The following is a 27,983-nucleotide window of genomic DNA, read 5'->3' on the forward strand; positions in this document are numbered from 1 at the left end:
AGGCAAGAGTACCATTTGTAATTAGTTAAAAACACAAATTAGCCAAGTTGCTTTTGCATTGTTTTACTGAAACTGAAAAAATTACCTGTACCAAAATGTACACAATTCTGTAATAGTACAAAATGGTATTTTGAAAGACAGAACGTCAGATACATTCACCAAAATGAACACTGAACAAACCATTTATTGCTAGCTCAGTGTTGCATTAAATAAAACCAAGCAGTTCAAATGCTGCATAAATAAGAAAAAGGTAACTGCTGAACAAATACTGCAGGGAGATGGACATTCATGATGCTATTTACAAGTAGCTACAACACATACCTACCAAGTAGTAGGAGTAGAATTGCATTAGCTTTATGAGCCTAATACATACAAATTGGAAACCTTGTGTTATACAAAACAAAAGGAGTACCACAATTTATATTGAACTTGCACAAAAGTGAACATTCTTAACGAGTGCCAAAGAGATGCCCAAGGACACCAGCCCTCAAACCATCTTTCTAGCCACTCTGGAACAGTGAGTCGTCATTGCATTCGACAGCAGCCGAAGAGTGCATCTGTACTCTTGCTCCCCTTCTCTTGACTTGTTAAAAAAACTGGTTGTCCTGCGTAGCACTACTGTGCATTGTGGTATTCGTCGAGATGCAGCTTTTTTGCATTCAATTCTCTTCCAACATCATTTCGAACAACCTTGTCATTAGTAGTTAGACATTTTAAAAAAGAGATAAGCAAGACATTAAAAAAGAGAGATGCATTTATTTGCCCCCAAATAAATTATAATTTCTTTAGGAAAAGAAATATTAAATAAGGTGTCAATAAAAAAGAAGCATATATTTACCAGCTCTCTCATCAAGACATTCACATATTTCTGCAGAAGTGTACACTGTACTCAAAGTGATAATTAAGAAATAGTGTAAACATGTTTTTTACTTTCTTATTTGAAACCATTTCCATTCAACAAACCAACCTCTTTAAGCTTATCAAGGCTGCAATCCACCAGGAAAGTCCAGCTGAACTTAAGAGCTACTGTGCTTTCTTAGTAGTTGTCATTCATTTCAATGGCAATGGGGTTTGCCAGGAATGTCCTGATGGGTTGTCCCTGAAAGTTTTTCACCCCTGTGCAAGTTAAGTAAGGTCCAACAAAAATGGCTGACAGCTTTAACCCAGTGGTTCCATACTTTGATGATCAAGCAGATCTACATTGCTGCAATGCATATTAAAAGATGGGAGTGTAACCAAATTGTAGAATTTACATTTAAAAGCCCCCCTCACACACAATACAATAGCGAGTAAAACACCCCAAATTAAAGTTTTTCCACTACTGTGACTCAGATTAATTATTCCATTGCCCAAATCCTTGGTTTGAAATAAGGAGTTTGTGAGAAACAGTTAGACCAGATTTGAAGACAAATACAAAACATTAAGACACTATTAAGCCATTTCCACCTCCATGGCAAATAAGTGACTCTGCTCAAAAGAGGAGGACTTGGTGGAGCCTTGGCCAGGCAGTGTCCTGCCCTAAAGCTATTCTAACTGGCTCCAGGTTGATAATTGCTTTACATGCATGAGATTTTTATGCAAAATGTGCCACCACAATCTGTAAACAGTGATCATAATGAACATTGCAAAGCTACTAATTTGAGTAGATTGGTTTAAAAAAACCAAACCAGAAACAAGTCACAGATCTTGTATTTCTTTTCAGTGGTGTATGAATTCTCATTCAGTGGTGTACGAATTCTCATTCAAATGACAGAGACTGGACCTTTCGGATAATTTGGATAAGACTACGTAAAACCCCACTCTATAAAATATCTGACTCAGGAACACTAAGTCCTATGTTAAAATTAAAATCATCTGAAGTATTTCCCAGAGAGAAGCATCCTTTTATGGCAGACAAAGGGAAAAAATGCAGGAAGCCATGTACAGTCTATAAGTCCATTGATCCTTTCAAGTGTTTCACCAACACTTCATTGTACTGAAGATTATCTTCTTCCTAAAATTCACAGATCGTGTGTTTTCACTTGACAGTTTGCCATAGATATTCCATAGACATGCTCTGCTTCAACTTTGTCAATTTTCAAACAGCCTTTTTCATACATGTTCCCTGGAGATCCTGTAGATTTATTTTTGACCTATTAAAATACAAGAGAAAAATTCAAATAAGATTTCTATCAGATTTCAGATCTGATTGGAACGTGGGCTATTGAATTGAAACAAGCTGTTGAAGACTGTATCAGACTGCTCCCATCTTACCTATTGTGGATCATGTGACTTCTAACCAATTGTCCTGCAGCTAGGGCAGCCATTAGAGACAGCTCCCCTGCCAGTACAGTAGCACACACAATTTTAGCAAGCTGACGGGCATTTTCCCCAGGGTTGTCTGGACTTGCTCCCTGGACCCCAAGCATCTGGTAAACAACAAAAGACAACATTATGGCACAGCAGCAGACAGAAATACTTTTATTCAAAAATGCTGAAACCCTTGCCACTTTAAAAGGACATTTTCCACATTAAGTGCTACATGGGAGGGTTTCACAGCCCGGGAAAGAGCACTGACTATGTATGGGTCCCAGCCAATCCCTGGCTTCTTCAGAAATTAAAAGGACATGAGACAGCAGGTCTGGGAAATACCTTTCCATCAAACTTTAGAGAACTACCTTCAATCAGAGTAGAAAGTACTGGCTTAGTCAGGAATGTCTCCATTATCTATATTGTAGAACCCAAAACCTTTTGGGAGCGGGGTGAGATTACTATGCCTTATATGTTCTGTGGTATCAAGATTCCACCACTTCTTGATATCATTGCTCTAAGTTGGGCGTGTGAAGTTTTTTGGCAGGAGGGCCACATTAGCTCTCTGACACTGTGTCGGGGCCAGGAAAAAATAATTTACATTTAATATTTACATAAATGAATATATTTGAGATGGAACTTATGAACATCTTGCAATAGCTCAAGGCCTGCGCAAAGCAAGGTCGGCCTTTCCTTCGCTGCCACTACTGCTTCACAGACATGAAACAGCAAGCACTGGAGGGAGCCCTCAGCTCACGCAAGAGGTCCAACAGTCGCTCTCACACTGAGAGGAGTTGTGTCAGGCCAGCGCGGACTCCAGCAAGTCTTTGGAGGACCAGAGGCTCATTGGAAACTGGGGCCTCCCTGTGGATCAGATTGAGAGACCTCGAGGGCCACAAATGGTCCCCGGGCTGGGGTTTGGGCACCCCTTGCTCCAAGTTACAAGCATTCTGTTCACACAGAAACATGACTTCATTGTTTTAATGAAGTCACGCAAGAGTCAGGCAGGCAGTTGTTGCTTTGTACTAGCACACACGAGTACAAAGATAAATTTACCTTATCCACTTACTCCAGATAAAAAGCATCAGAAAGAAAGTGGTGGGATCAGAAAGCATCAGAAAGAATCGTTGTGGGAGAGTGCAGGGAACCCAAATTGCCAGATGACATGGGCCATGAACATGCAACTAAAGTCCACAGATGCACACTATACCACAAAGTGAGAAAGGTTATAGCAAATGTATTTCTTGTCATGCTTCATACCTGCAAACAAGCTTGCTGTGGTAACAGGTTGGTTCCTCCACCCACAGTCCCAATTTCTATAGAGGGCATTGTACAACTGATATACAGATCTTCATTGGTAGGACCAGTTAGTTCCATCAATGTGATGCAGTTAGAACTGCCAACATTCTGTGCTGCATCCTAGAGTCAGTACAAGAAAAGATTTTAGCATAACGTTTTCAGGAAAATTTGTTAGCTGCATGCATGCATGCATGCATGCGTGAGCGCATATAAGTCAAGAACTACTTACCTGCCCACATGCAATATAAATAGCAGTAACAATGTTGGCGGCATGAGCATTATAGCCACCTATGCTACCAGCCATTGCAGAGCCAACCAAATTCTTGTTGATATTCACTTCAACCATGGCTTCTGTAGTAGTCTTCAGTACCTGGATAAAGACACAAGATAGGGTTTCTCATAAAGTAGTAATTCTACACTATTCAAAAAAAACAAAACTTAAATAGACCTATCGTAGTAAAAAGCAATTAAAAGTTTTCAGTCCTTACAAAAAGATTACTTTGACACATAAAACTCACCCACCAACACACCAAAAACTATCATCAGGTTGGGCTGTAGGCGAGTATCAAAGGAAGCTGAAATGCTCCCACCAACAGAAGCTACATGGTCTGAAGGGACAGAACACAGTTCTACTGCTGAAACGAAATAGGACTGGTTTGGTAAGTTGTCTGGGTAAGAAACTGCCCAGAAATACCAGGAAGGGGTTTTAGGGACCTCCTCCTGAGTCGCAGCCACAACCCTTCTCCCTAACACACTTCGTGTAAAGCTCCATCTTCAGTCTGCAAGGCCCTCCGGAGTAGAATGGTCATATGGTAATATAAGTTACAAGAAATCTACCTTGCCCTGACTTGTAGAAGTAGGTGCTCTAATTGAACACCTGCATGGGGTCAAGTTGGAAGCATTTCTTACCTCAGAAGGGTGGGAATAAGTGTAACAAAGAAAGACACACTGTGACATGTCAAAATAATCTGGCACAGCTCTTTACAAAACACATTGTAAGAATCAGCTTTTGCTCACAAATACTCACTTCTTTAACAACCTTTGCTGGAATGACTGCTTCACATACCACGGACTTCCCTCTTCCCTCTATCCAATTTATGGCAGCTGGTTTTTTATCTGTGCAGTAGTTACCACTGACAGCTAAGATGTGAAGTTCTGGAAACTCTTCTTGCAGTCTTGCGAGCGCCTTCTCAGTCCCCTGTTGGAGAGCGTGGAAATATGTTTATAGAGCATCAGCGTGAAACCCTGCACAACACTTTACAATTATGCCAAGCACAATTGGCTCTATTAGGCAAAAAAAAAGACCTGTACTTAACATTTATATTGAATGCATCCCATGCATCTTATTTCTTAGGGTGCAGAAGGTCAACTCTAAAAATTGTTTAGTGGAAATAATTTGGAAAACTATGTTTAATTTTAATTAAATGAGTATATGTTTAATTTTTACTGGCTCTCACAATTACAGGGGTGGGGTGCACTAGCAATATTTTTCCTTCTTAAAAGGACATTGAAAACTCTTCCCATTTACAAACTAGCAATTGCATATACTAGAATTCCAGGTCAGAGATATTCTATGATAGCCAAGGTAACACTGTAGCTGAGCTGAAAACAAGGACTTCCCGATTTCAAATCTCACCTCTGCCATCATCTCACTAGGAGGCCTAGGTTAGCTATTTCCTCTCCACCTCCCCAGCTGCAATATGGGGACAACACTTACCTAACAGGGTCATTGCAAAGTTTACATCAGGATAATATATACAAAGAACTTTGTACACTCGAAGTTTTATACAAATGCTTATTATCATAACCACCACCACCACCAAATTGGGCCACAATACTGTCTTCTTGCAACACTAATGCGTAATTTAAGTACCTATGCACTAAGATGAATTAGGAAAGAGGAATGTTCCTTCTCCTCAGGATATTTTGTTAGGAAAGAGTTCAAGCATGTAGGTATATTTTGAAATCAACATATAAATGTGCAAAAAAAATTGCTCAAGCTTACTTTTGAAATCATGTTCATTCCCATTGCATCACCAGTTCTAGATTGAAAGCGAATGTAAAGATTGCGGCCAGCCAAACTGATATGAAGTCTCTGTAGACGAGCAAACCTAGAAAGATGAATTGTGGATTTTGCATATATGCTGTATCAGAATTTATCTTTGGAACACTGCTTGCTTTTCAGCAAAACAAGATTCCTCCCCCTTGCCCCCAGCTACATAAAAATACCAACCTGCTTGTGCTATCAAAGGCATCTTTAACTATCTTAAACCCTTCTGGTGTTTCAAGCCAAGCCTTCACTTCTGCAGACTGGCAGGCAGAGGGCAGTCTCACAACAGGCCCTCGAGTCATTCCATCTGCCAAAATGCGGCTACTGGCACCTCCACCAAGCTAACATCAAAAGAGAAAGATTTTGATGAATGACTGGTAAACATTAGGGTCAATAAAACAAAGTAACTTGTTTGAATGAAGCAGTAGCTGTTTAAATAGAGCTATAGAGCTGTTTAAAATCAATACTGGTCATGTAATTAATACTCACAGATATTGCTCGGCACCCTCTATTTGTGCTTGCAACTAGACAGCCTTCTGTCGTTGCCATTGGTACTTGAAACTCTTTCTTGTCCAGAAGAAGGGGGCCAGCTACTCCTACAGGGATTGGCATGTACCCAATCACATTTTCACAGCAGGCACCCATTACCTTAACAAAAAAAACCCAACATATGAGTCAGTGTTTAATTATCAGTGTATGCCAAGATATAATTTTTTGAACAGCATCTTACAGCAAGAAAACAGAACTATTTATATTGTCCATTACATAATGAAGTTTTTACTTCATTCGTAATTTCATTTTTTAATAAGGTGAAAATCATATTATGCAAGTTATGCATCCAGTATTTACAACTTAGCACGAAGTGTACATTTTGTTGCCTTACTCTTGCCAAGTATGATTGCCAGTTACAGCTAATTAGACTACAGAACATGTTCCAGAAATATTAGAAATGTGTTGCATAAGTCCTAGAAATTTTTCATAATTGTGGAGCAAAAATCAGCAAGCTTTCCTTTATTCAAGGATAATATATTGCCTCTAGCCTGGATTGTTAAAATCTTTAATAAAAGGACCAAATTATATAATCAAATGTGTATCAGAACAGTAGCTACAAAATGAGCCAGGAGAGAGAAAAAGTTTTTCTGTCCACAGAGGCTGTCTTCTGACAGGTTACATTGCCTTTCTACTACTGGTATTCTCAGACTACCTGTGCTAAATTCGAAAACCAGATGCAAAGTTTGCCTCAAGTGGCCTCTCTCCACTGTCCTATTCCCCAAATTCATTCAAAACAAAAAGTTATGGAGTTTTATATAAACCTGAAATACACACCTCTACACATGCTGGTAAGAAAACAAAGTAGTAATAATAATAATAATACAGGTATTTATATACTGCCTTTCATGGTCGTCAGATTTCTCCTCAGACTTTATTTCAAGGCGGTTTACACAGGCAGGCTATACTAAATCCCTATAGGGATTTTTTACAATTGAAGAAGGTTCTGTCTTTCAAGAACTACAACATTTCAGATGGAGCCTTTTATGATCTGGTATCACATTCTGGTATGATCTGGTATCACAAAAGTACATTTTGTTTTCAAAACAAAGTACAAAGTACATCAGAGAAGGCCTTTTTACAAATGCCGCCGCCTAGGGAGGTACGTGGGGCGGCGGCTAGAAATAGGACCTTCTCAGTAGTGGCACCAACGCTATGGAATTCCCTTCCCCTTGACTTAAGAATGGCTCCCTCTCTTGAGACTTTTTGGCGAGGCCTGAAGACCCTTTTGTTTAAACAAGCCTTCTGAGTTCTCGGCCTTTTTAACATCTTTTAATTTTTTACAGGCCTGATTCTTTTATGACTTGCTGCTCTATGCTCTTTTTACCTTTTTACTACTTTTTAACTGACTACTGTTTTTATGATATGTGTTAATATGCTTTTATCTGTTTTTAAATTATGTTTTTAATCTGTTTTAACCTGTTGTAAGCCGCCTTGAGTCCCTTTGGGGAGAAAGGTGGGGTAAAAATAAAATTATTATTATTATTACATTGATGTTTGCTTAAAACTACAAAGAGAATAAGCTAATACAACACTACCACTAGATACACCAGATGCTCTCCTTTCCCATTTCCTTCAAGTTTCAAATTCATATTTGTTCTTGACAACCAAATATAAACAACTCCAAATAAATATTTCTTAATATAAGTTTCTTCAGCTAAATAAGATCAACACATTCTTCTTTTAGCCTACACTGATACTCACTAAAGAATAGTTGTAGTGCTTGTAAGGAAGATCCTGTAAGGAAGAAGGTTCAAGAAGCTTCTGAGCCAACATCTGTCTACGAATGGACACACCACGTTCCTGAGTTTCCATCAAAGTTTCTAATTTGTAGGCAGGAATATGCTTTGCATTGACTAAACTAATGACCTCAGCATCAGTAAGACATTTTGCTCCCATCTGGAGGAAAAGAAACATTTGGTTAATTTACAGTATTTTGGGGTTCTTCATCAAAGTCACTCCAGTAGACTCATCATGGAATAAGACAAATGTTTTTATGATTAGTAACTGGTTAGGGACTTGTGCATTTTATCTTACTCATAAACGATCTTGTGTTCGGGCTGACAGCAAGGTTGCCAAGTTTTCAGATGACAAAACTATTCAGGGTGGTAAAAACAGATTGTGACGGGCTCTCCAAACTGGGTGAATTGGCAACCAAATGGCAGGTGCAATTCAATGAAAATAAGTGTAAAATGATGCATACTGTAGCAAAACATCTCAGTTTCACATAAACACTAATGGGATCTGAGGTGCCAATGCTGAACCAGGCAAGAATTCTTATGGTGCTGGATAACTCAATGAAAATGTCAACCAAATGTGTAGCAGCTATGAAGGAGGCACATTTGTGCTATTGGTCATTAGGAAAGGGATCAAGACTAAGATAACTAGTATTTTAATGCCCCTATACAAATCTATAGTGCAGTCACATTTAGTGTACTGTGCACTGTGTACAGTCCTGGTTGTCACATGTCTAGAAGGATAGCATCAGCAAAAGTGGGTAAAATGATCAGAGAGCTGGATCATCATCCTTAACATGAAGGGCTATAGTGTTCATAGCTGCTGAGTTTGGACAAAAAACAATTAAAGGAAGATGAACAACATGATTGAGACTTACAGCCCAATTTTAACTTGCGCTGAATGTGCTTTATGGCACGCGTTCAGCCAGTGCAAGCTAGAGTGCTTCAAGACTGCACTTTTATGGAGAAAAAAAAGATTTTCTCCCTGTCTCACAATACTAGCATCAAGGCTCAAAAGACAGACAAAAGAAGATACTTCATCTAGTGCATAATTTGCTTTATAGACCCTACTCTCCATTCATTTTTGCAGAATATACAGATGCTCATGAAGTCTGATTGGACCCTTCCATTTACAGGCATTTCTTAGGCTTAAAAATCAGCAGACTTAACCCTAATCTTAAGTTTGAAGCCCTATTTTTGATGCAAACAGTAATAAAATAAAAATCAAACTGCAGATTGTATTTACAATATTTATGAAATTTTCTTGTTTTTAATTTTGTAAGCTGCTTCAAGCTTAAGTTTCAGCAAGAATGTAGAGTAGAAAGAATAATGATACCTAGCTTACTAAAGACAAAACCTCTAGCATTGTTATTGTTTTATATTCTTCCTAGTTATTTTGACCAAAGTCAGGTGAATGTAAATCTCCCAAGAGCATTTTACTGAAAGCTTTTTGGTTTTAAAAAAAGCTTGTAAGACTATCTGGAGGAGAAAGAGTATTGTTATTGCTTATACCTGTGACAGGATTAAGGCATAGGCTTGGATTCAAATATGTCCTTCTAGTAACAGAAAAATCACATTCCAGGAAAGCATATTTCCAACTATGCAGAAATGTTGCTGTGCAACAAAAAACTGAACAAAGGATCCCTCCATTTACACAAGTGCTTTTCAAGACCTGTTAATGGTCCACTAGAGTGTTATGCCATAACCACATTTCTCATACCTTAACAAAAATCTCCAAGATACTGTGGCTCTACATTACAAGAAGACTTCCAACAGTGCTTACATGGCAGTTCACAAAAGGGCCCAATCCTATCCAACCTCCCAGCACTGACGCAGCAGCAATGCAGCCTCAAAATAAGGGAATAAATGTTCTCTTACCTTGAGGAGGCCTCAGTGACTGACCCCCCCCCATCCTATTGTTATGGCTGCATCAGTGCTAGAAAGTTGGATTTGGGATTTGCATAGTTTGCAATCCTATACTTCCTTTACCTGTGAACAAGTTGCAATGAATTCAATGGAAGTTATTTTTGAGCAGACAGACTCTCCCAAGTCATTTCCTCCTTCCACTCAATTTTTAAAAATCCAATCCATATATTTTCATTTTTAGACTTGAGGAAAACTCATAATGTTAAATAACTTTAACCTATTCTTGAGAATCCATTGATCTAAAACACGAAACTAGGCAGTTCCTGAAATTATTTTTCAATGGGCTAGAAAATATTATATTCACAAAGAGAACATGTATAAATGCACTGTAATCCACTGAAGAAGTTTCTAGCAAATAATTCTTGCTCACGTGTTTTTAAATTAATTTTTGCACAAAATCCTAAACAACTTTGAATACTGGAAGTCTTTACAGTTCTGTTATTACCTTGTCATTCCGAAGTACGCAGAGACATTCTTCAACAGAGCGTGGTTCTTTAGGCAGTTCAATTTCAGATTCTTTTCTGTTACTAATAGAAGATGTTTCTGTAGGGGTACAATTACCAACTACAAACATGGCCTTGGGAGGTGCCTCTGACAGAAGAGGCTTTATGGCTTCATCTGCATAAAAATAAGTCAAAATTGGAATTTGAGAAAAAAACCCAAGAGCCTAAAGCTGAAGTACTAACGCTTTTGAATTTGAAGCAAAAGGGTTTACCTTTTTCCTCTTTGGCAACTGGAGTTTCATCTACTTTTCTGGGCTTAAGATTATTTGGTAAAGGTATAGATTGTTTTCTGCAGCAGTTTTCAGGATTTTTTTTCAGCATTACCACTGGAGAGGTTATAGGGTTCTTCAACGAGAGTGTGGACTCCATCTCTGTCTGCTCAAAGAAGATGTATTTGACAGCAAGGAGAAGAGCCAAGCCAAGAGTAATTACCTGCTCAATGTCCATACTGGCCATTCTAAAGAGAATGCAAGAAAGGAGAAAATTATTTAATACAGCTCTTTCATTTACAATCTTCTAATGAGAATCTGCGCAACAATAAAGATATTATATAGACTACTGTTCCGGAACCCCATGCAGATAGCTGAATCTGCTGATATGGGGCGACACCCCCACCCTCTGGAGGCAACGTGCAAAGTACCCGATCAACAGATAAGTGAAACCGCAGTTACAGGATCTGCACATAAGGGGGAGCCCCTGTGAAATATTTTAAACCAAGGAACTTCTACCAGCTAGTGTTACTTAATAAATATCTCCCTTCACAGCAAATATTTGCTATTGCTTGCTGCCTTCATAAATTCTTGACAAGACCATCAGAACAGATGGACTTCACCTAGTGAAGCACTTACATTTTCATGAATGAGTGCATGTTTGGGATACCTTATGGCACAGTCAGATATTCCAACTGCGCACTCTTGCTTGTTAAATGTAACGCATACCATGGGATTCTGGGGGTGGGGAAGAGGCTGTGCAAAAACTAAAATCAGCCCATCGCTCAATTACAGGGTACACATTACTGAAGATTTATGGGTTTCCATTGTGGTAGAGGAGATATTTCTGTATAATCTGGTTCTATAATGCTCCGATAACGTCCAGGGGTCCACAATGACTGTTCCATTACCCTCTGGTAAGTCCTGGTCTCTCCCAATCCTGGAGCTGAAGAAGGGGGTGAGAATCATCCTTGTAGTTGTGCAGCATTTTGGAAGTATAAAAAGCACCTCCAAAACGAAGCGAGACTGAGAAGACAATTCACCAAGAGTACCTTCAGGTGCAGCACCACTCCAAAAGGCTCTGAAAACCTTCTGAGGCTTCTGGCATGATCTTAAAGACTGCTTCCAGTTTCCGTTAGAAAACTGGAAATATTCTTTAAGATCGTGTCAAAAGCCTCAGAAGGCTTTCGGAGCGCCGCTCAGGGCTCCATGTGCCTAGGTAAGTACCCCCAGGGGCAGCATGATGCGGGGGGAAGGTTGGCATGATGCAGACCTGCGCCCCAGGGTAACACAGGGGTCTGTAACTGCCAGGTCTCTAACTGTAACAGTAACAGGGGTCTGTAACTGTAATTGATAGAGAGAAGAAAAAAAAACAATCTCCAAAGAAAAAATAGGCATTATTTCACTGTCATTAGATATACTGGGTGCTAAAATCCCTTGCAAAGACCAAGCACAACTTAATCTATTAAAAATAATCTATAATTCTAGACAAATGCAATGAAATGTTAATGAGAAAAATTATGTGTAAATGTACCTGGAAAGATAGAACTGCCACAGAGAAACATTAGGCTCAATTCTCTTTGGTGTACTTTCATCCAGTTCCATTGACATTTCTGCTGTAGTGTTCTGAGCAGATGGCTCTGCTATCCAACGACTGTGCGCATGAACAAGAACCAAACCTAGAGACTTAAATTTAAGAAGTTCATTGTAACTAGGTAGCTCATTCAGTAACATACCTCAGTACTGGAAACAACAGCATCTTGTTTAGCATTGAAAAAATGGCAGGTGTTGTTTCATAGTTAAAAGGAGTGCCACACAAAACTTTAACCGGTTATTTTTCTAACAAACCTGTTGTCATTACTAAGCACCTGTATCCTGAAGCTTAGTTAAAGCTTTTCATTCGATTAAAGATGCTGTATTCATAGAGTGATTTGTGCCTTTCTCCGAAACAAGTGTGGACTGCTGCCAGATATGACACAAGCTCTGTGCTGAACTTTCCCCATTCAGAGTCTTAACAGACCAATACTCATCCATACTGTTCTTAGCTATAGCACAAGCAAAAGCTCCTAGTATTGATATCTTGTGGCAATAGAAGAGGGGAAGACTAAGTGACAAAAATTACTAGAACTCATTCTCATACCAGATTTCGATCCCAAGTAGTCTGCTCTTTTACTCCATATGCCCAACTTGGGTCGAACTGAAGTATTAACAGCTAAGACACCTGGCATCCAATCAATTACATTTGTCAGAAACCTGGTTTTCTTAACAGGATGGTTCACAATAAGAGCCCATGGACTAACATACCATTATCATTTTGACCCTTTGAGTTACAGGATTAGGTTTGTTTTCTTCTTCCTCCAAGACACGAGCAAAGTGACTAAGCTGCCAAATGGGATGGCCTTCACGACTTTCCCGAGAAAGCTGCAAGAAAAACACAAAATAGCTTTATTTAGCACATATATTCTGAAAACAAATTTTCTGTGCAGAATCATGCTGTATTTGTTACTGTAACTCTGCTACAAAGACACAAGTCTAAGCACTGAAGAAATAAATTACTCTAAATATGACAATTTTAGGAGCTTAGGAATACCTAAGCATATGTTTTATTCTTTGTAGACTATATGAAGCTCAAAATAAAGCATCTGTACTAACTAAAATGGAAAGTAATCTAATGAAAAGTTTGCCTGTGCAATTCCCACTGCATGCGTGGGATGAGGAGCTGCATGAGACAGTGGAGCTCTTGAGCAGCTGCACATAATTTCAGTGGCACTTGTACAGGAAAAAAACAACTTCCCACTGGACTGTGTGCATACCAATGACAGGTTGTAGTCTTCTTACCTCCAATACCAAGGATACACATGCAGGAAAGAAGGTCATGAAGACAAAATAGTTGGCGAGAACAGACATGCAGCCAAAACAGCACATGATTTCAAGCTGTCTCACTCCTGTTAGAGACACAAACACCAAACCGTAATTCTTTATTTGATTTATATCCCTGAAAAACACCCACAGCAGCTTACAACATTAAAATATGTCTATAAAACACATAAAAAATATAAATACATATATAACACCAACCAGCAGTTTAGGAAAACCAACCAACCAACCAGCAGCAGCAACTATAAAAACAATTTGTATTAAAATATTATATTAAAAATACTGTGATTATTTTCATACTAAAAAACCTGTATTAATAACAGCACACACATACTTTTTAAAACATAGTTTCGCCCCAGTCCCTGCAGGTTCATAAACACATTATGGAACAATGAAATCAAATGATTCAATAAAAACAGAAATAGGTAGAATCCAAGTCTCGACAGTCTCACCCATCACTTCTTTTCTTACTAAACTAAAAGAAACCCATGAGGTGGTTGTTCTCCCAGAGAGTTTGAGAACAACTGGTTTAATGTGTTCAACTACTGTCAGATTATTTGTTGCAGTATGTAATAGCAGTATTGATTAAACCAGTATTAATTGGTGAACTTGTTGTAAAAAATTATTAAATTCAAATATAGAAAAATCTTTTCTTACATACTAACTTAAGCTTTTCTTCATATCTATAATTGTTGAAGAATTGGTATTTTATGCTGCCTTGTTGGGCTGCAGGGACTGGCATTTACTTACCAGTCCTTGCAGCAGCCTCCCAGGGGTGCAGGAAGCCCTGCATGACTGTCCACAGGGCTCCCTGAAGCTTAGAAAGTGAAAGCGGAGCAATCACGCTCCACCTTCGCAAAACCAGAAGTGGAGTGTGATCGCTCCACTTTCACTTTTGGAACTCTGGGGAGCCCTGTGAAGAGTTGCGCAGGGCTCCCAGGACCCCCAGGAGGCTGCTGCAGGGACTGGTAAGTGCATGTCTGTCCCTGTGGTTCCCTTAGTGACAGGATCCTGGGGATTGTGTTGCTGCCTTCCCCTGCTCCTTAAGAGGGCAGAGTCCAGGGGCTTCTAGCTGGGGCGTCGCGATGCTTCACTAAACTCTTAACTATGCAACAGGTTTTACACATGCAGCACCTGGACACAGAGAATGTAAATTACGCAGAATAGTTTTCCTTAAGCATATAACTGCCTTTCTTACGAAGATGTAAACCACTTTTAATGTGATCTGGATTCTGTGAATGAACAGCAGAGAAAGAAGAGAATCACTAGAGTTGCCATCTTCTATTTATGGGTCCCTTTCTGGTAATCTACAGAAAACAGCTGTGGTCCATATTCTGCCAACCCCTCAGTGCATAGTGGAAGTAAACTTTTAAAACTTTTTTGGATTCTCAAAGGAGAAATCTTACAGGGTCAAAACCAAAATAGAGTGAAATACCATACCACAAACTAGGTCCTTGCATTTAAATCAGTTTACTATAAATAATGTAACATAAACATAATTTAATCAATACAATCAGTTACCAGAATAAGTAGCAATGCAGGGCTTCCAAAATACAAATAAACTGGCTCTAGATCTGAAAATAGTTATGTTCCTATTGAGCGTCTTAAAAACGAAAGCTTACCAGACATTGTACCAACACCAATGACAAGACATTCAACAAGGGCATCAAGCGTAAACGTTGGTCCCAGGATTGCCATTCCACGTGAAATATTTTCTCTTACTTCATCCTAAAAAAAGACCCAAAAAAAGATGTTTTCCATGAGGTGCAAAATAAGTTGAATCAATGATACTTAGAAGCCTGTATTGATTAAAAGAGTAAAATCATGTCAAATATGGTTTGGTTTTTGTATCCAGGTTCACTCAACACCAAGATCTATGTATGTAATTCTACCACTTTTCTTGCTACTTAAGGACAAACATATAGATCCCTTTTCAGTCAGGTGCTACAACAACTATTAAGGAAAAATATGTTACCTTTATGTAATAATGTAAAAACCCAGTCAATATAGTCATCATGATTTGTTTCTTATTAATTGTCCCTAAGGCTTCAATCACTTTATGCAGTCCCTTATCCTTGCTTAATTTGTTCTATATTTAATCCAGGATACATGCTTTCAACCCTCTGGTATGGAGACAGATTTAATGGTGTGGCATGTATTTTTTTTTTAGAAGTTAAAAAATTCCACACTTGAATATTTATTAATTCTCAAGTGAATGCCAGTCAAACCTTGCAATTTATTAATTTTGATTTGTCCCTTGTCTAGTACTTAATGCAGTGATTTTTCAACCTTCATTTCACAGCACACTGAGAAGGCAGTAAAACTGTCAAGGCACACAATCGGTTTTTTGACAATTGACAAGGCACACCACACTGCTGGGTGCTCACATCCTCCAATAGCCCTACTAATGTAGCACACCTGCAGACCATTCATGGCACACCAGTGTGCTACAGCACAGTGGTTGAAAGTCTCTGGCTTAATCTTTGGTCACTTCTGCCTGCCTTGTGTCTTCAGATGCCCTCCCCAAAAATGGCTAACATGCTGGCACAGGTATTTGTTCACATCTTTGATTTCTAACAGTTCAGCAGTGTTCCTGACTGATTTCCTACTTTTGATGTTTTTTTTAAAGAAGCGCTTAAAAATTTCATTTGTTTTATAGTAGTTACTCTTTTTAGCATTTTAGAGCATTGTAGCTGAGAGACTGACGTACAAATTAGAAAGCCCCTCATTTCAATCTTGCTTCTACCATCAGGTGTCTTTGGCAGGCGATTCTTGCTTATCCTCAGCACACACACATGCAATAAGGGGATAATACTGACCTACCTCAGATAATTGTTTATAAGGATAATGTTTGCAAACTACTTTGAATGCTCAAAAGCTCTACAGAAATGCTTATTACTATCATTTTCTTATTCATTCGGACAAGATCTATTTTCTAGAGGAAGCATCCTAATCTTTTACAGCAATTCTGCTAGTTAGCCATCCTCTTGGTTTTGTTTGTACATTTCCTAAGGTAACATACAAATTTCTTCTGACTTTCTACTACAGGGATTTTAAATAACCTCCATCTTGGGAAGAAAAAAAAAAAAACACGAATTGGGATTTACCTGAAATAAACAAACCACATTTGTCAGGCAATTTCAAAACTTTACCTGTAACTTAAATTTCTAAAATAGTCTTTGCGAACCCCAAGTTGTGCTATGAAAATTTGAAAACAGAGAAGTAGCTAACCTGTGAATTGGAACTGAGTGCAAATTTGGCTAATGCGCTGGCTCTGGAGAGGTCAATCAGAAGCAAGAAGAATGGCAAAGCTTCACTGAAAAAGTTAAGCACACATATTGACTATTTAAAGTATAACATAACATGAAAAACAGGAGAGGTACATCATCAATGCTATTTCTTGGCCTAATTATCATGTGAGCTCAAACAGTTTATACCCGGGTAAACCAAGCTTTAATTTTTAAGCTACCAATATGCATTAAAGACTTTCATGGAAAATATATTTTGACTACAGACTACACTCATTAAGCACATCTCTCACCTGTCTTCAAGACTGATAAGAGTGTAGGGAAAAGTCATAAACTAAGCCCACATAGGTCCCAGACCTGTATGAAATCAACAACCAGGCTGAAGCTAGGCAGGTCTGGGTGTGGCCAGTAGTGTTCCCAATAAAAATTATAGGGACTTTGCAGAGTCAGCTCAAAGCAGTGTGGGAACAGCTTCAGAGCACTTGGTGATGACATCATCACTGGTGAGCTACAAAGTGCCCAGATGGGAGATGTGTCAGGATACAATTTCAGCTGTGCAGTTTAGACAGAACACAGCTGGCCAATACCTGTAAGGAAGACATTAGGGTGTCTCCAAGCACACGATCTAGAGCTCCAACATGGAAGAAAGAGGCTATATGCATAATTCATTAGTGACTGCCCTACGTAATAAGAATACAGGACACTGTGCGGCAAAAAGTCCATTTTTGGGATTAGAGAAGATGTATGCTAACAATGCCTCCAGTACAGCACTAAAGTGCTGAACTAGAAGCATAAGAAACTACCTTACAGGGCCACTAACTGGATTTTGTGCATACTTGGAGGAATGGGACAAATGGAGTGAAAGCACATTCCAGAGGCTCCTGGGACATGTTACATCTCCCATATGAAATATATGCAGAGTCAGTTCACAAGAGGCATGAAAAAAAGTACCTCTCCTGGTATGCAATGCACATGTTTTCCAGAGGCTTCCAAGATGTGCTCCCATTTTGACCCACCCATTCATCCTGAGCTTTTGGACCAAAATGGAAGGTTCTGTTATAAACAAACCCACTTCTTGACAGATAAACATTTGTTTTCAAAAACATGGGAATGATTAATACGTACTTCAAGCCTGTCAATTCCTTATCAAGGAAATGAATCACCACTGTACTGAAAACAAAACTTGAAAAGATTGTGAAGAGGCCAGCAATACCTACAAAAACAAACATGTCACACAGCATTAAGAGACCACAAAACACGAACACTAGTTCCATTTGAAAGCTATTGTCAAACATTTAGAAACCTAAATCCTCCCCTTTGCAGCGCAACAGATCCCAATATGTAACATGCATACCTGGTAAAGAAGTTATTCAATCTAGTTAACATGTACCTGTCATACTGGTCTTTATCCTTTTTATTTTTAAAGCATTCAGTGTTCAAAGTTCTCTACTGTTCTTTCCTTCTATTTAACTCTAAATAAGCTGATAGCCCAGATTTTAAGGCAAGTTGTCCAGAAAATTGATAAAATGACTGCACTGGGCAGCAAGACACAGCACTGAAACTCTTTCTTAGCAATTCAAGCCTAGTCCCTTAGTCTGGTCAAGAATTCAACCCTGCACCAGGGACCAATTTTAACCCCAACCAGAATATAGGCCTTGGGGGAGAAAGGCAATTCCTACTGGGTTAGCCTCTTCATTAGATGAGGTGATACAGTTTGTATCAGCATTAAATTTCGGGGGGGGGGGGAGAAGGCAGCAGATTAAGGGTCCTTCAGCCCAAGTCTGTCACTGCCACCGCCTCCATTCAGCTTGCCCTGTATGCAACCATCACCAACCCACTTTCCACCAACTAAAAGTAAGCTGAAAGTGGATCACTCACCTCCTTATCATGTTCCTTTTGCAATTCCTTCAAGCAAGAAAATGCAGGACTTCCAGTTTTAATTTACAAGAACTGTGTTGACGAAGGATCTCCTTCACTCTCACTGTTCCCTTAAAACATGGAAGTCCTGCACCTCTGCAATTGTGTGAGGAGCATGGTAAGTGACTGTTATTTTCTCTTTTCTACTACTGCAAAAATGCAAGGGACTCAAGGCAGAACTGGGTGTTGCTAGGCCGATTCCTGCCTACCAAGCCAAAAACATTTTGCAGGAGTTGGACACAATCTGTGTCATCCACACACAATAACTTGTTTTCTTACATGGATTGCTGGATGCATGGGAAGTGCCACACATAGGGTACTACAAGGCCCACAGAAATAGCCACAGCTCCAGTAGCTGCCACATGATTCCCATACAGGGGTAAGAAAACAGTATCATACTAATTTTAGGCTTGACATGATACAGTGGGCAGCACACGGGCTTACTCCAAGGGCCCTCCCTGACATAATGCAAGTGGCTTCTAGGAGCAAGCCAGATTATTCATGGGAAAGGAGCCTGACACTCACATGGGCCTCTTCACTGGTCAATTAGGGTCTCCCAAGTTGACTGCTCCCCATGTGATAACGCAGAGAGACATGGGAAAGCAAAACTCAGAGCAGACAACTTACTTCCTAATGAGGAGAAAACAGGAGTAAGAGAAATAGAAGCCAGATAAAGGAGAAAACAGTCAAGGAGCTGGGATGAGAGAGAAAGAGAGAGAAGCTGGTGGAGAGGAAAAATGAGAGAACTAAAGTGCGTGTGTGGGTTCTGGGCATACAAGGGTCCAAAAGTGGGCATTGGCTCAGGGCAAACTGGTGCTTATGTGTATGGATGTCACCTATTCTCCTCTATCAGTTCTTACTGACACATACAACAGTCATATAAAACTAATATGCCTTACCTAGAATATATTTTGAGCCCAGCTGCCTCAGATTTTGGAACTGAAAGTATATATAAAGGATTGCAATACAGCGTGTGATTGTCAGGATTATGATATCGCTACTCAAAACATCCTGTAAAAAAAGAACATGAAATTTGTTTTCAAAAAAGATTAAAACACAAGAGCTAACACTTCTGAAGCAATTCAAGAAAAGCCATTGGTTTTTTTAGACTTGTATGTTCTGAAATTTAAAACACTATTTACTTAGGACCCGTCATGTTCCCAACAACCAAAAGATTACCTCTCATTTAAAACAGCAGCATATGTCTTCATAAGTACTGGGGGGGGGCCTATCCAGGGAACCCATATCCATGGATATAGGTGGCCCCCTGCCCCCCACCCTCCAGCGGCCCGCAGGGGCCATGGACGTCCACCTTTCTCCACTGATTCCCTGGCACTCCTAATGCTTTTTATGGGCATAATGCCTTTTATGGGCATTTCATAGTTTCATGAAAACCAGAAGTGATGTTTTCCACCTGAAAACAGACATTCTGAGACCCATGGAGGCCATGGGCAATGTCTGCAGCACTGGCAGGGCTTAGAAGCTCCTCTGAAGGAAGCAGGGCTCCCCTCGCCTCTGGAGGGTCCAGGCCACAGGGAAAGTGTTCACCCATAACCATGGTTTCGGCTATCTGCGGGGAGTTGTGGAATGGAACCCTTGTAGATAAGAGAGCACTACTGTAGACAAATCCAAAAACTGAATTAGGTTTACATATAGTCGCATTTTAGGTACCAGTAAGCACTACAACACTGTTTCCCAAACTTTTTGACAGTGACCCTAAATAGTTTCACTCTCAGTCCAGTGAACCATGGAGTTGCTACATATTAAACAGAAATCCAGTTAATTTGGATAATTAAATAAAATGAAAATTACCACTTTTTCAGCAGTTACCATGATGCTGCTTAATTATGTGAATGAGCTCAGTGAAATCAGACTTCAAGGACCCAGGCTTATACAGTAATTTGTGTCTAGACATTTTTCCATTTAAATTAAATTTTCAGTGGGCCTTCTCCATTTCCCATCAGTCCCCTGGCAGCTTCATCCTTTTTTTCCTCCTGTCTTGGCCTCTTGCAGTCTGCTCTCCCAGGTTCTCCTCTGCATCCCTTCTTCCACTGCCCAGGTTCCTTGCAGAACATGACTTGTAAACAACAAGAGAGGTGGACAGGCATGCACCCATCTTCCTCCTGGCATGGGATCACAGGAAGGGCCAAGTCTACCAATTTTCCAGCCAGCACGAAGCAGAGGGAAACAGACACATCCCCCATCCTCCAGGGATGTCTATGCAGGCAAGAGACTTGCAAAAAAGGAGCCTCTCTCCTGAAATCTCAGCATGCAAGTTGCAAGCCCACAAGTAGAGCCTCCCTCCCTGGGATTCTAGTAGGCACTAACCGACATGCAGTCCCAGTATCCAGGTGGGATGCCTTGCAAGGGTTCCTGGGTGAGGGGGAGCAGGCGGGTGACCATGTATGGGGATCAAAGCAAAGAGGCTCCATTCCAGGTTTGTAACTTTGCTGCAGCCAGGTGCATATTAAAGAACACAGAAAAGTATACCTCCCCCTCCTCCTGGCCCGTCTAAACATGTGAGAAGTTGGCAGGAGTGGAGTGGCTCTACTCCTGCAAGCCTTTCACCTCCTCTGATATGCCAGGAGGAAGAGAGGAAGTGTGCCGTTGCCCCCTCTCGCATGTGTGCAGGCCGAATTGCAGGAGGGAAGTTCCACTCTTGCAAGCCAATCACCTGCTTGGATGTCCTAGGACAGGGGTGTCCAAAGTTTTTGGCAGGAGGGCCACATCATCTCTCTGACACTGTGCCAGGGGCCGGGGGGGGAGGGGGAAACAATTAATTTACATTTAAAATTTGAATAAATTTGTATAAGTTTACATAAATAAATATATTAAAGATGAACTTATATGAATGAATGAAGGTCTTTCAATAGCTCAAGGCCTATAAAAGGCCTTGCACAAAGCAAGGATGGCCTTTCCTTTGCTGCCTCTGCTGCATCACAGACGTGAAACAGCAAGCAGTGGAGAGAGCCCTCATCCCACAGCTTACGCGAGAGGTCTAACAGCCGCCCTCACGTTGAAAGCAGTTGCATCGGGCCAGTGCAGGTACCAACAAATCTCCAGAGGGCCAGAGGCTCGTTGGAGACTGGGGGCTCCCTGAGGGCCGCGTTGAGAAGCCTCGCAGGCCGCATGTGGCCCCCGGGCCGGGGTTTGGGCACCCCTGTCCTAGGAGGAGGTGGGAAGCATGCATCTCTTTGCAGTTGGTTGGAAAAATGAAGGATTCTCTCCACAACCCCCCAGAATACCCCTTGCGAGACTTGTTCAGCTTGCAACCCTGGGTTTGGGAATCACTGAATTAGACACAGCTTCAGTGAAAAAGTCTTAGATCAATCTAGCATATTAATTTCAAACAGAAGCAGTACATATAAATATTTAAAAGAACAAATTTAAAATTTCTTACTTCTTCAAACTTGGGGCACTCATAATTCCAGCCACAGATCTTATCGTTACCAGTGAACATCTTCATAGACATCATACAGATGGTAAGAGTTACAGTTCCCACAATTACCTCCCATGGGTGGGAGGCCACAAAAAGGCCATGCATTCGGAAGAGTCTGGACAGCATTTTCAAACTTGTTTTCTCAAATCTAGGACTAAATTTAAATAAAAAATCTTGTTAATAGAATAAGGTGTGCATCTGGGTAGAAGCAAAGTTTAAAAAAATTAAGATATTGCACATTTTCACATATGGTTTCCATTTGACTAGTAAATTATGATAGTTAGGTATTGATAAAATATTCAAAGCATTATTTAGGACAACAGTAAAGAGAAACAGCAGAAGTATGTGGCCACACAAGAGTGCTTTTGACTATATAGCATATTTAAGCATGGTTAAACAAGAGGTAGTCAATTGACAATACTTGACAAAAAGTTCATGGGCATTCTAACCATAGCTTCCACGAAGTCTTACAACTAATTCATCAACTTTTTCAGAAGTTCTTATCAATCCTGTTAAAGATTTTTATTCTGTCTTGAGAATACTCACATATAAAAATTACACAAGTCTGTATGTTTATGTATGTTACTCAAACATAGTTGTTTGCCTGCAAAAACTGTCTCAGGCAATGAAGATTTATAAAACTTACAGCCCAATCCTATCTTGCACTAGAACGGGCAGGCTGTGCTTTATCCAGGGCAGGGCTGGGGTGGGCAGCATTGCAACACAGGGCAAGGGAAATTGACTCCCCTTCCCCCGTGTAATGCAGCAGGGGTGCAAATGGGGCTGCTTGAATCTGCAATTACTAATTCACAACCAATCTGGGAATCATTTTGCAATCAGCCGGAATGGACACAAGAAGTTTGCTAGAAGAGTTTCATCAAAACTCTTCACAAGCTATGCTCCATCATCAGGAGTCAACTACATACATCAATTTTTCAGAAACATAAGCTTAGTCACCAAGCGTTCTACAAGTTTTACTAGATCAGCTTTTTGAAATCAGATCAGCAATCATAATGAAAAAAAATACTGTTAACCCAGTCAATTGACTTCTATAAAATATAGATCATTTTGATTAGCATGCAATGTGTTTTGAGATTCTATCTTTAATAAGATAGAATCATTTCCGGGTACCATTTCCACCATCTTACCCAGTACAGATGTTAGGCTGACTGGTCCAGTTTCCTGGGTCCCCCCTCCTTCCCTTTTAAAAAAATCAGTGTGACATTTGCTATTCTCCAATCCTCTGGCACAGTGGCCGTTTTGAGGGACAAGTCACATATTTTAGTCAAGAGATCAGGAATGCCTCTCCCCTCACATCTGCTCACCTGTCCACTATTCAGCGGTGTAGGCAAGCTGCCGGGTGGTAGACTGTGGGCACAGCGCGTATCTGCGCTGGGCTAGCTCTGGCGCTGGGCACAAGGTAGCATGTTTGCAATAGTGGCTCAGGATTGGGCCCTAACAAAACCAAGGGAACCAATACACTGTAACACAGGAATTGACCCTACCAGCCAATCCTAACCAACCTCTAGTGCTGATGCAACCACAATGCAGCATTGAGGAAAAGGAACAAATATTCCCTCTTGTGGATGTCTGTTACTTCCCCACCACCACATGTGCCTGCTCCTTTGGCGTAGTGTATCAACACTGGAAAATTGGTTAGAATTGGGCTGTTATCGAATGTGTCAAATAGGAGAAAATGAACTACAGGTGTGCATCACTGTTTTTGTTGTTATTCGATTAGGTCGTTAAGCAAACATTCAGCCCAATCTAGTGCCTTTGTTGTGTGAATAGACACTCTGCTGCTGGCTATTTGTTGTGCTTTGACCACTATCATGTATGGGTCCATTGTTAAGTGGCGCACTCCTGTACTTTGCAAATCCTTGCATGTGTGCTACACTTCTAAACAGCTGTCAAAATAATTTTCCTTGCAAGTATTATTATCTTTACTCTTTGAAAGCAAGTATTATCAGAAAACTTTCAGTAATGTACTCGGTAGAGCTAGGATAGGCATTAACAGCTGAACCACTCTTTAATATCTTGCTGTAACCCATAGCTATTGGGGGGGCAGGTTACATTGCTCCGGGTACCATGCTTTGTGGGGGTGCCAACCCGCACCCCCAATGGCAGACCTAAGGTGAAAAACTGGCCTTCTGAGGCTAGGGGAGGCCACATGGGGGCTTGTCTTAAAAAATTTTTGTGCCTCCAGGGGCCAAATGCCTTAGCTATGCAACTGCTATAACCACACTGACTCCTACATTCCTTTGGCCTAAGGAAGCCTGTAGTTTTCCAGTGTGACTGACAATAGAGAAGTATCAAGAAAAGCTAGAACTAATTAAGTCCAAAACAAGCTTGCATAAATACAGAGCAGAGAACTAAATTGCAAGTTGGGGCCAATTTTCACTTGATCCTTTTAAGCAAATACTTGTAAATGTACCTGCTATTGGCCTGAAAACGATATAAATCAGCATACAAGTGAATTACTTATTGGTACTTCATTTCACTCCTCCAAAGAGCCCAGGATGGCACACATGGTCTCCCCCATTTTATTTTCACAACAACCCTATCAAGTAGGCCAGAACGAGATCAATCAACTTCCCAGCTGAGCAGGAATCAGAGTCTCAATTTCCTCCTAGCCCTAAAAACAAATATGACAGAGTGCCAAGTAAAGATTCAAGCTTGCTTTTGGCATTCATAATGGGATACATTTAGAAGGCTTAAATTTATGAGGATATTCTGTCCCTCCGTCCACATATACATTGATAAACACTCTCACAAGATCAAGCTCTGCAATTACAGTGTATTCTGCTACTAATAAAAGTTTATTAGGTTGATCAGAACATAAGCTATACACCTATTAATTTAAAATCTTAAAATCAGCGCTTAAAACTACATTGAAGCAATATTTGGCTACTTCTACAACACAAAGACTACGTAACAATTTCAGCCTTAAGGAACCAGAAAACATTGAATAATTTATGCATCAATTTCTTTAAAAATCTACCCCTCGATGCTGTAAATTTTGGGCATAAAAGTATGTACTGGAGTATCTAGTTCAATTAAGGGACAGTCACAATAATGTTGCTCAGGAGGTATCCTTTGGAAATATCCATTCATTTGTGCAGTTGGTAAAGCACTACATCGTGCAATCATATAAGCACTCCTCAACTTGAGAACGGTCAGTACATAAAAATAGAGGGATAATGAAAACTTAGTGGAAAATTTAATTCCAAAATAAGGGGAGCACTACTGCTGAGCCTCCCTTAAAAGGCAGTCTGAATCTTGATTTAACAACTTTTCAACAAGCAGTGAATGACTTCTTTCACTAAATTTTCTTCTTTCACTGTAAGCCGAGCTCACAAATTTTTATGTTAATGTTATTCCATTTTACCCAGCAGCGTTCTTATACTGCTAGTTTTCTGAAAAGATTTTCAGCAATTGTACGTCTGTATTTAAAACCAATAGCAGCTTTCCAAATCAAAGTTGAAATCTTTGGAAGTCCCAATTCCAGCTGTACAGAGGCTATACTTGGAGATAGGGCTAAAAAAAGTCTGAAAAAAAGACTTGCTGGAGTTGCTCTAGCTGCTCTATTGGTCCCAAAAACCAGGTCAGTGACACATAACTTGACCTTGCAATTTTGTATTGTATTGGCAACCTTCAGTCTCGAAAGACTATGGTATCGCGCTCTGAAAGGTGGTTCTGGCACAGCGTCTAGTGTGGCTGAAAAGGCCAATCCGGGAGTGACAATCCCTTCCGCACCGGGAGCAAGTGCAGTCTGTCCCTGGTCTGTCTCCCTGGCTATGGGCCTTCCTTCTTTGCCTCTTAGCCTCAGACTGTTGGCAAAGTGTCTCAATACCACCGCATTATATGTCTTTGGGTGTGCTGATACATACTGTCCTCCTTTAATGTAAAAACATGTTCTCAGTGCTAGTGCTACCAATCACACACACAACAACAACAATAATAATAAATACCGCTTTTCAACTTCAAGTTCACAAAGCGGTTTACAGAGAAAAATCAAATAACTAAATGGCTCCCTGTCCCAAAAGGGCTCACAATCTAAAAAGATGCAAAAAGAATACCAGCAGACAGCCACTAAAACAGACAGTGCTGGGGTGAGGTGGGCCAGTTACTCTCCCCCTGCTAAAAAAAGGCTACCCACAAAGTAGCCTTGCTGTACAAAGACAATGTTGAGAAAGTTAAAAATCAACATAATCTGGGGAAAAGGTGATCATCAGCAAATCTTTAAACAGGGTTGCCAAACTGATTTTATTTTTATTCTTATTTTAACCCAACAGCTGGTAGAGGTCTCTTTTTCAAAAGAGCATCAATCTCGACAGTGTTCCCAAGGCTGCAGGTCAGCGGGAAGAAACTCTTACCATGTGAATTTTGACCCCAGACTGGCAAGGAAGGGACGGCGAGTTCAGTAGGTTTCATGTTTAAGAAATTGGCCATTTGTTTGATAAAGTGGCCCAAATTAAACCCAACCTGCAGTCTGGTGTCTTCAATGGACCATGTGAAGGTAAACAAAATGCCAGATGCACAGAAATGGCAGCGAGATCTTGGGGTGTGTGCCTCCAGCAACATCTGGTGGGGTCACTGTGAGATACAGAAAGCTGGACTGGATTGGCCCTGGGTCTGATCCAGCAGGGCTCTTATATTCTTAGTGTGGAGCTGAAAAATAGGGCAACCAGTGACTTATACAGGGGATGGATGGAGGGAAAAGAAGGATGCTCTTTTCCCTCTCACACAACACCAGAACCAGGGGGCAGTCACTAAAATTGAGTGCTGAGCGAGTTAGGACAGACAGAAGAAAGTATTTATTCACCCAGCATGTAATTAGCCTGTGGAACTCCTTGCCACAGGATGTGGTGACAGCATCTGGCCTGGATGCCCTTAAAAGGGGACTGGACGGATTGATAGAGGAAAAGCGCATCACAGGTGACAAGCCATGATGGGCGTGTGCCACCTCCTGGTTTTGGAAGGAGGCGACCTCAGAACACCTGGGGTGCCATCAATCTGTGGAACTCCTTGACACAGGATGTGGCGGTGGCACCTGGCCTACATGCCTTTCAAAGAGGATTGGCCACGCTGATGGAGGAAATGTCCTTCGTAAGTTACAAGCCATTGATAGGCATGTGCCAGCTCCTGGTTTCAGAAGGAGGCAACCTCAGGAGGCCAGGTGCAAGGGAGGGCACCAGGGTGCAGGGGTCTTGTGGTCTCGGGTGCTCCCTGAGGCACCTGGTGGGCCACAGGAAACGGGGTTCGATGGGCCCCCCTCGGCCTGATCCAGCAGGGCTCTTGTTAAGCAACCTGCCCTCCTCCCGACGCGCCTTCCACGGGCACAGGAGGGCGGGACCGGTGGACACGCCAAGCGGGAGACTCCCAGGGCTGCCCGGCTTCTCTCCCCCCCCCCCCCGCCACCTTGAGGGAGGCAGACCCCAGGAACGAGGTCGGGCGCCCCGCGAGTGCCTCCTCGGTGGCGGGGAAGGGCGGCGTGGAGGGAGGTCTTCCCAGCGCCCCGCTGCCCGAGGAAGCGGCGGCACCAGGAGGACCCACCTCGCTGCCCGGCCCTGAGGCAGGCGGAGGCCCCGGCACTGCGCCTGACGGAGCCTGACAGCCCTGTCAGGAAGGCCCCTGCGGCGGAGCTGCCCGAGGCGGCGCCTGACCCCCCCTCAGCGGAGGCGGCGCCCCTTCCTCCTCGACCCAGCCGCGGCACGACCGGTACCTCCTTCGCTCATCGGCCGGGACTGTGCAGGAGCCAGCAGAACCGCTGTCCCCTCGTCGTCCTCCTCCTCGCCGCAGACTGAGGCGGCCGCTCTCGGAGCTCCAAGGACACCCCAGCCGCGGCCATCGCCCGATCGAACCACCAATCACAAACGCTCGCCACGCCTGGCAAGGTGCGCGTCATCCGCTCCGTCGCCCTGGCAACCGCAGCGCCAGA

General features: G+C 41.4%; 1 protein-coding gene across 2 annotated transcripts; it reads right to left on the minus strand.

Annotated features, from left to right (window-relative positions):
* Positions 1-47: 47 nt before the first annotated feature.
* Positions 48-27,885, minus strand: HMGCR (3-hydroxy-3-methylglutaryl-CoA reductase). 2 transcript variants are annotated; one of them, XM_066616239.1, is made up of 20 exons: positions 27,768-27,885; positions 22,004-22,196; positions 19,503-19,614; positions 17,812-17,899; positions 16,670-16,754; positions 15,061-15,166; positions 13,400-13,506; positions 12,866-12,982; positions 12,096-12,247; positions 10,565-10,809; positions 10,295-10,467; positions 7,892-8,086; positions 6,128-6,286; positions 5,822-5,979; positions 5,594-5,699; positions 4,616-4,786; positions 3,818-3,958; positions 3,550-3,708; positions 2,254-2,408; positions 48-2,132 (listed from the first exon to the last, which is right to left on the minus strand). In XM_066616239.1, exons 2-20 carry the CDS (start codon positions 22,166-22,168, stop codon positions 2,078-2,080), a joined length of 2,649 nt encoding a protein of 882 aa, XP_066472336.1. In that variant the 5' UTR covers positions 22,169-22,196; positions 27,768-27,885; the 3' UTR covers positions 48-2,077. The 2 variants fall into 2 exon arrangements, with proteins under 2 accessions (XP_066472336.1, XP_066472337.1); XM_066616240.1 differs by lacking the exon at positions 3,550-3,708.
* Positions 27,886-27,983: the final 98 nt, after the last annotated feature.

This window comes from Tiliqua scincoides, chromosome 2, assembly GCF_035046505.1.
Source record: "Tiliqua scincoides isolate rTilSci1 chromosome 2, rTilSci1.hap2, whole genome shotgun sequence".
NCBI classification, from domain to species: Eukaryota; Metazoa; Chordata; class Lepidosauria; order Squamata; family Scincidae; genus Tiliqua; species Tiliqua scincoides.

Coding starts and splice junctions, on each gene's coding strand:
- HMGCR (XM_066616239.1), bottom strand. CDS start 22,168: ATGCTGTCCAGACTCTTCCGAATGCATGGCCTTTTTGTGGCCTCCCAC. Junction 10,810..12,095: donor TGGCAGTTCTATCTTTCCAG/GTACATTTACAC, acceptor CATTCTCTTTAG/AATGGCCAGTATGGACATTG. Junction 3,709..3,817: donor TTTATATTGCATGTGGGCAG/GTAAGTAGTTCT, acceptor TACTGACTCTAG/GATGCAGCACAGAATGTTGG.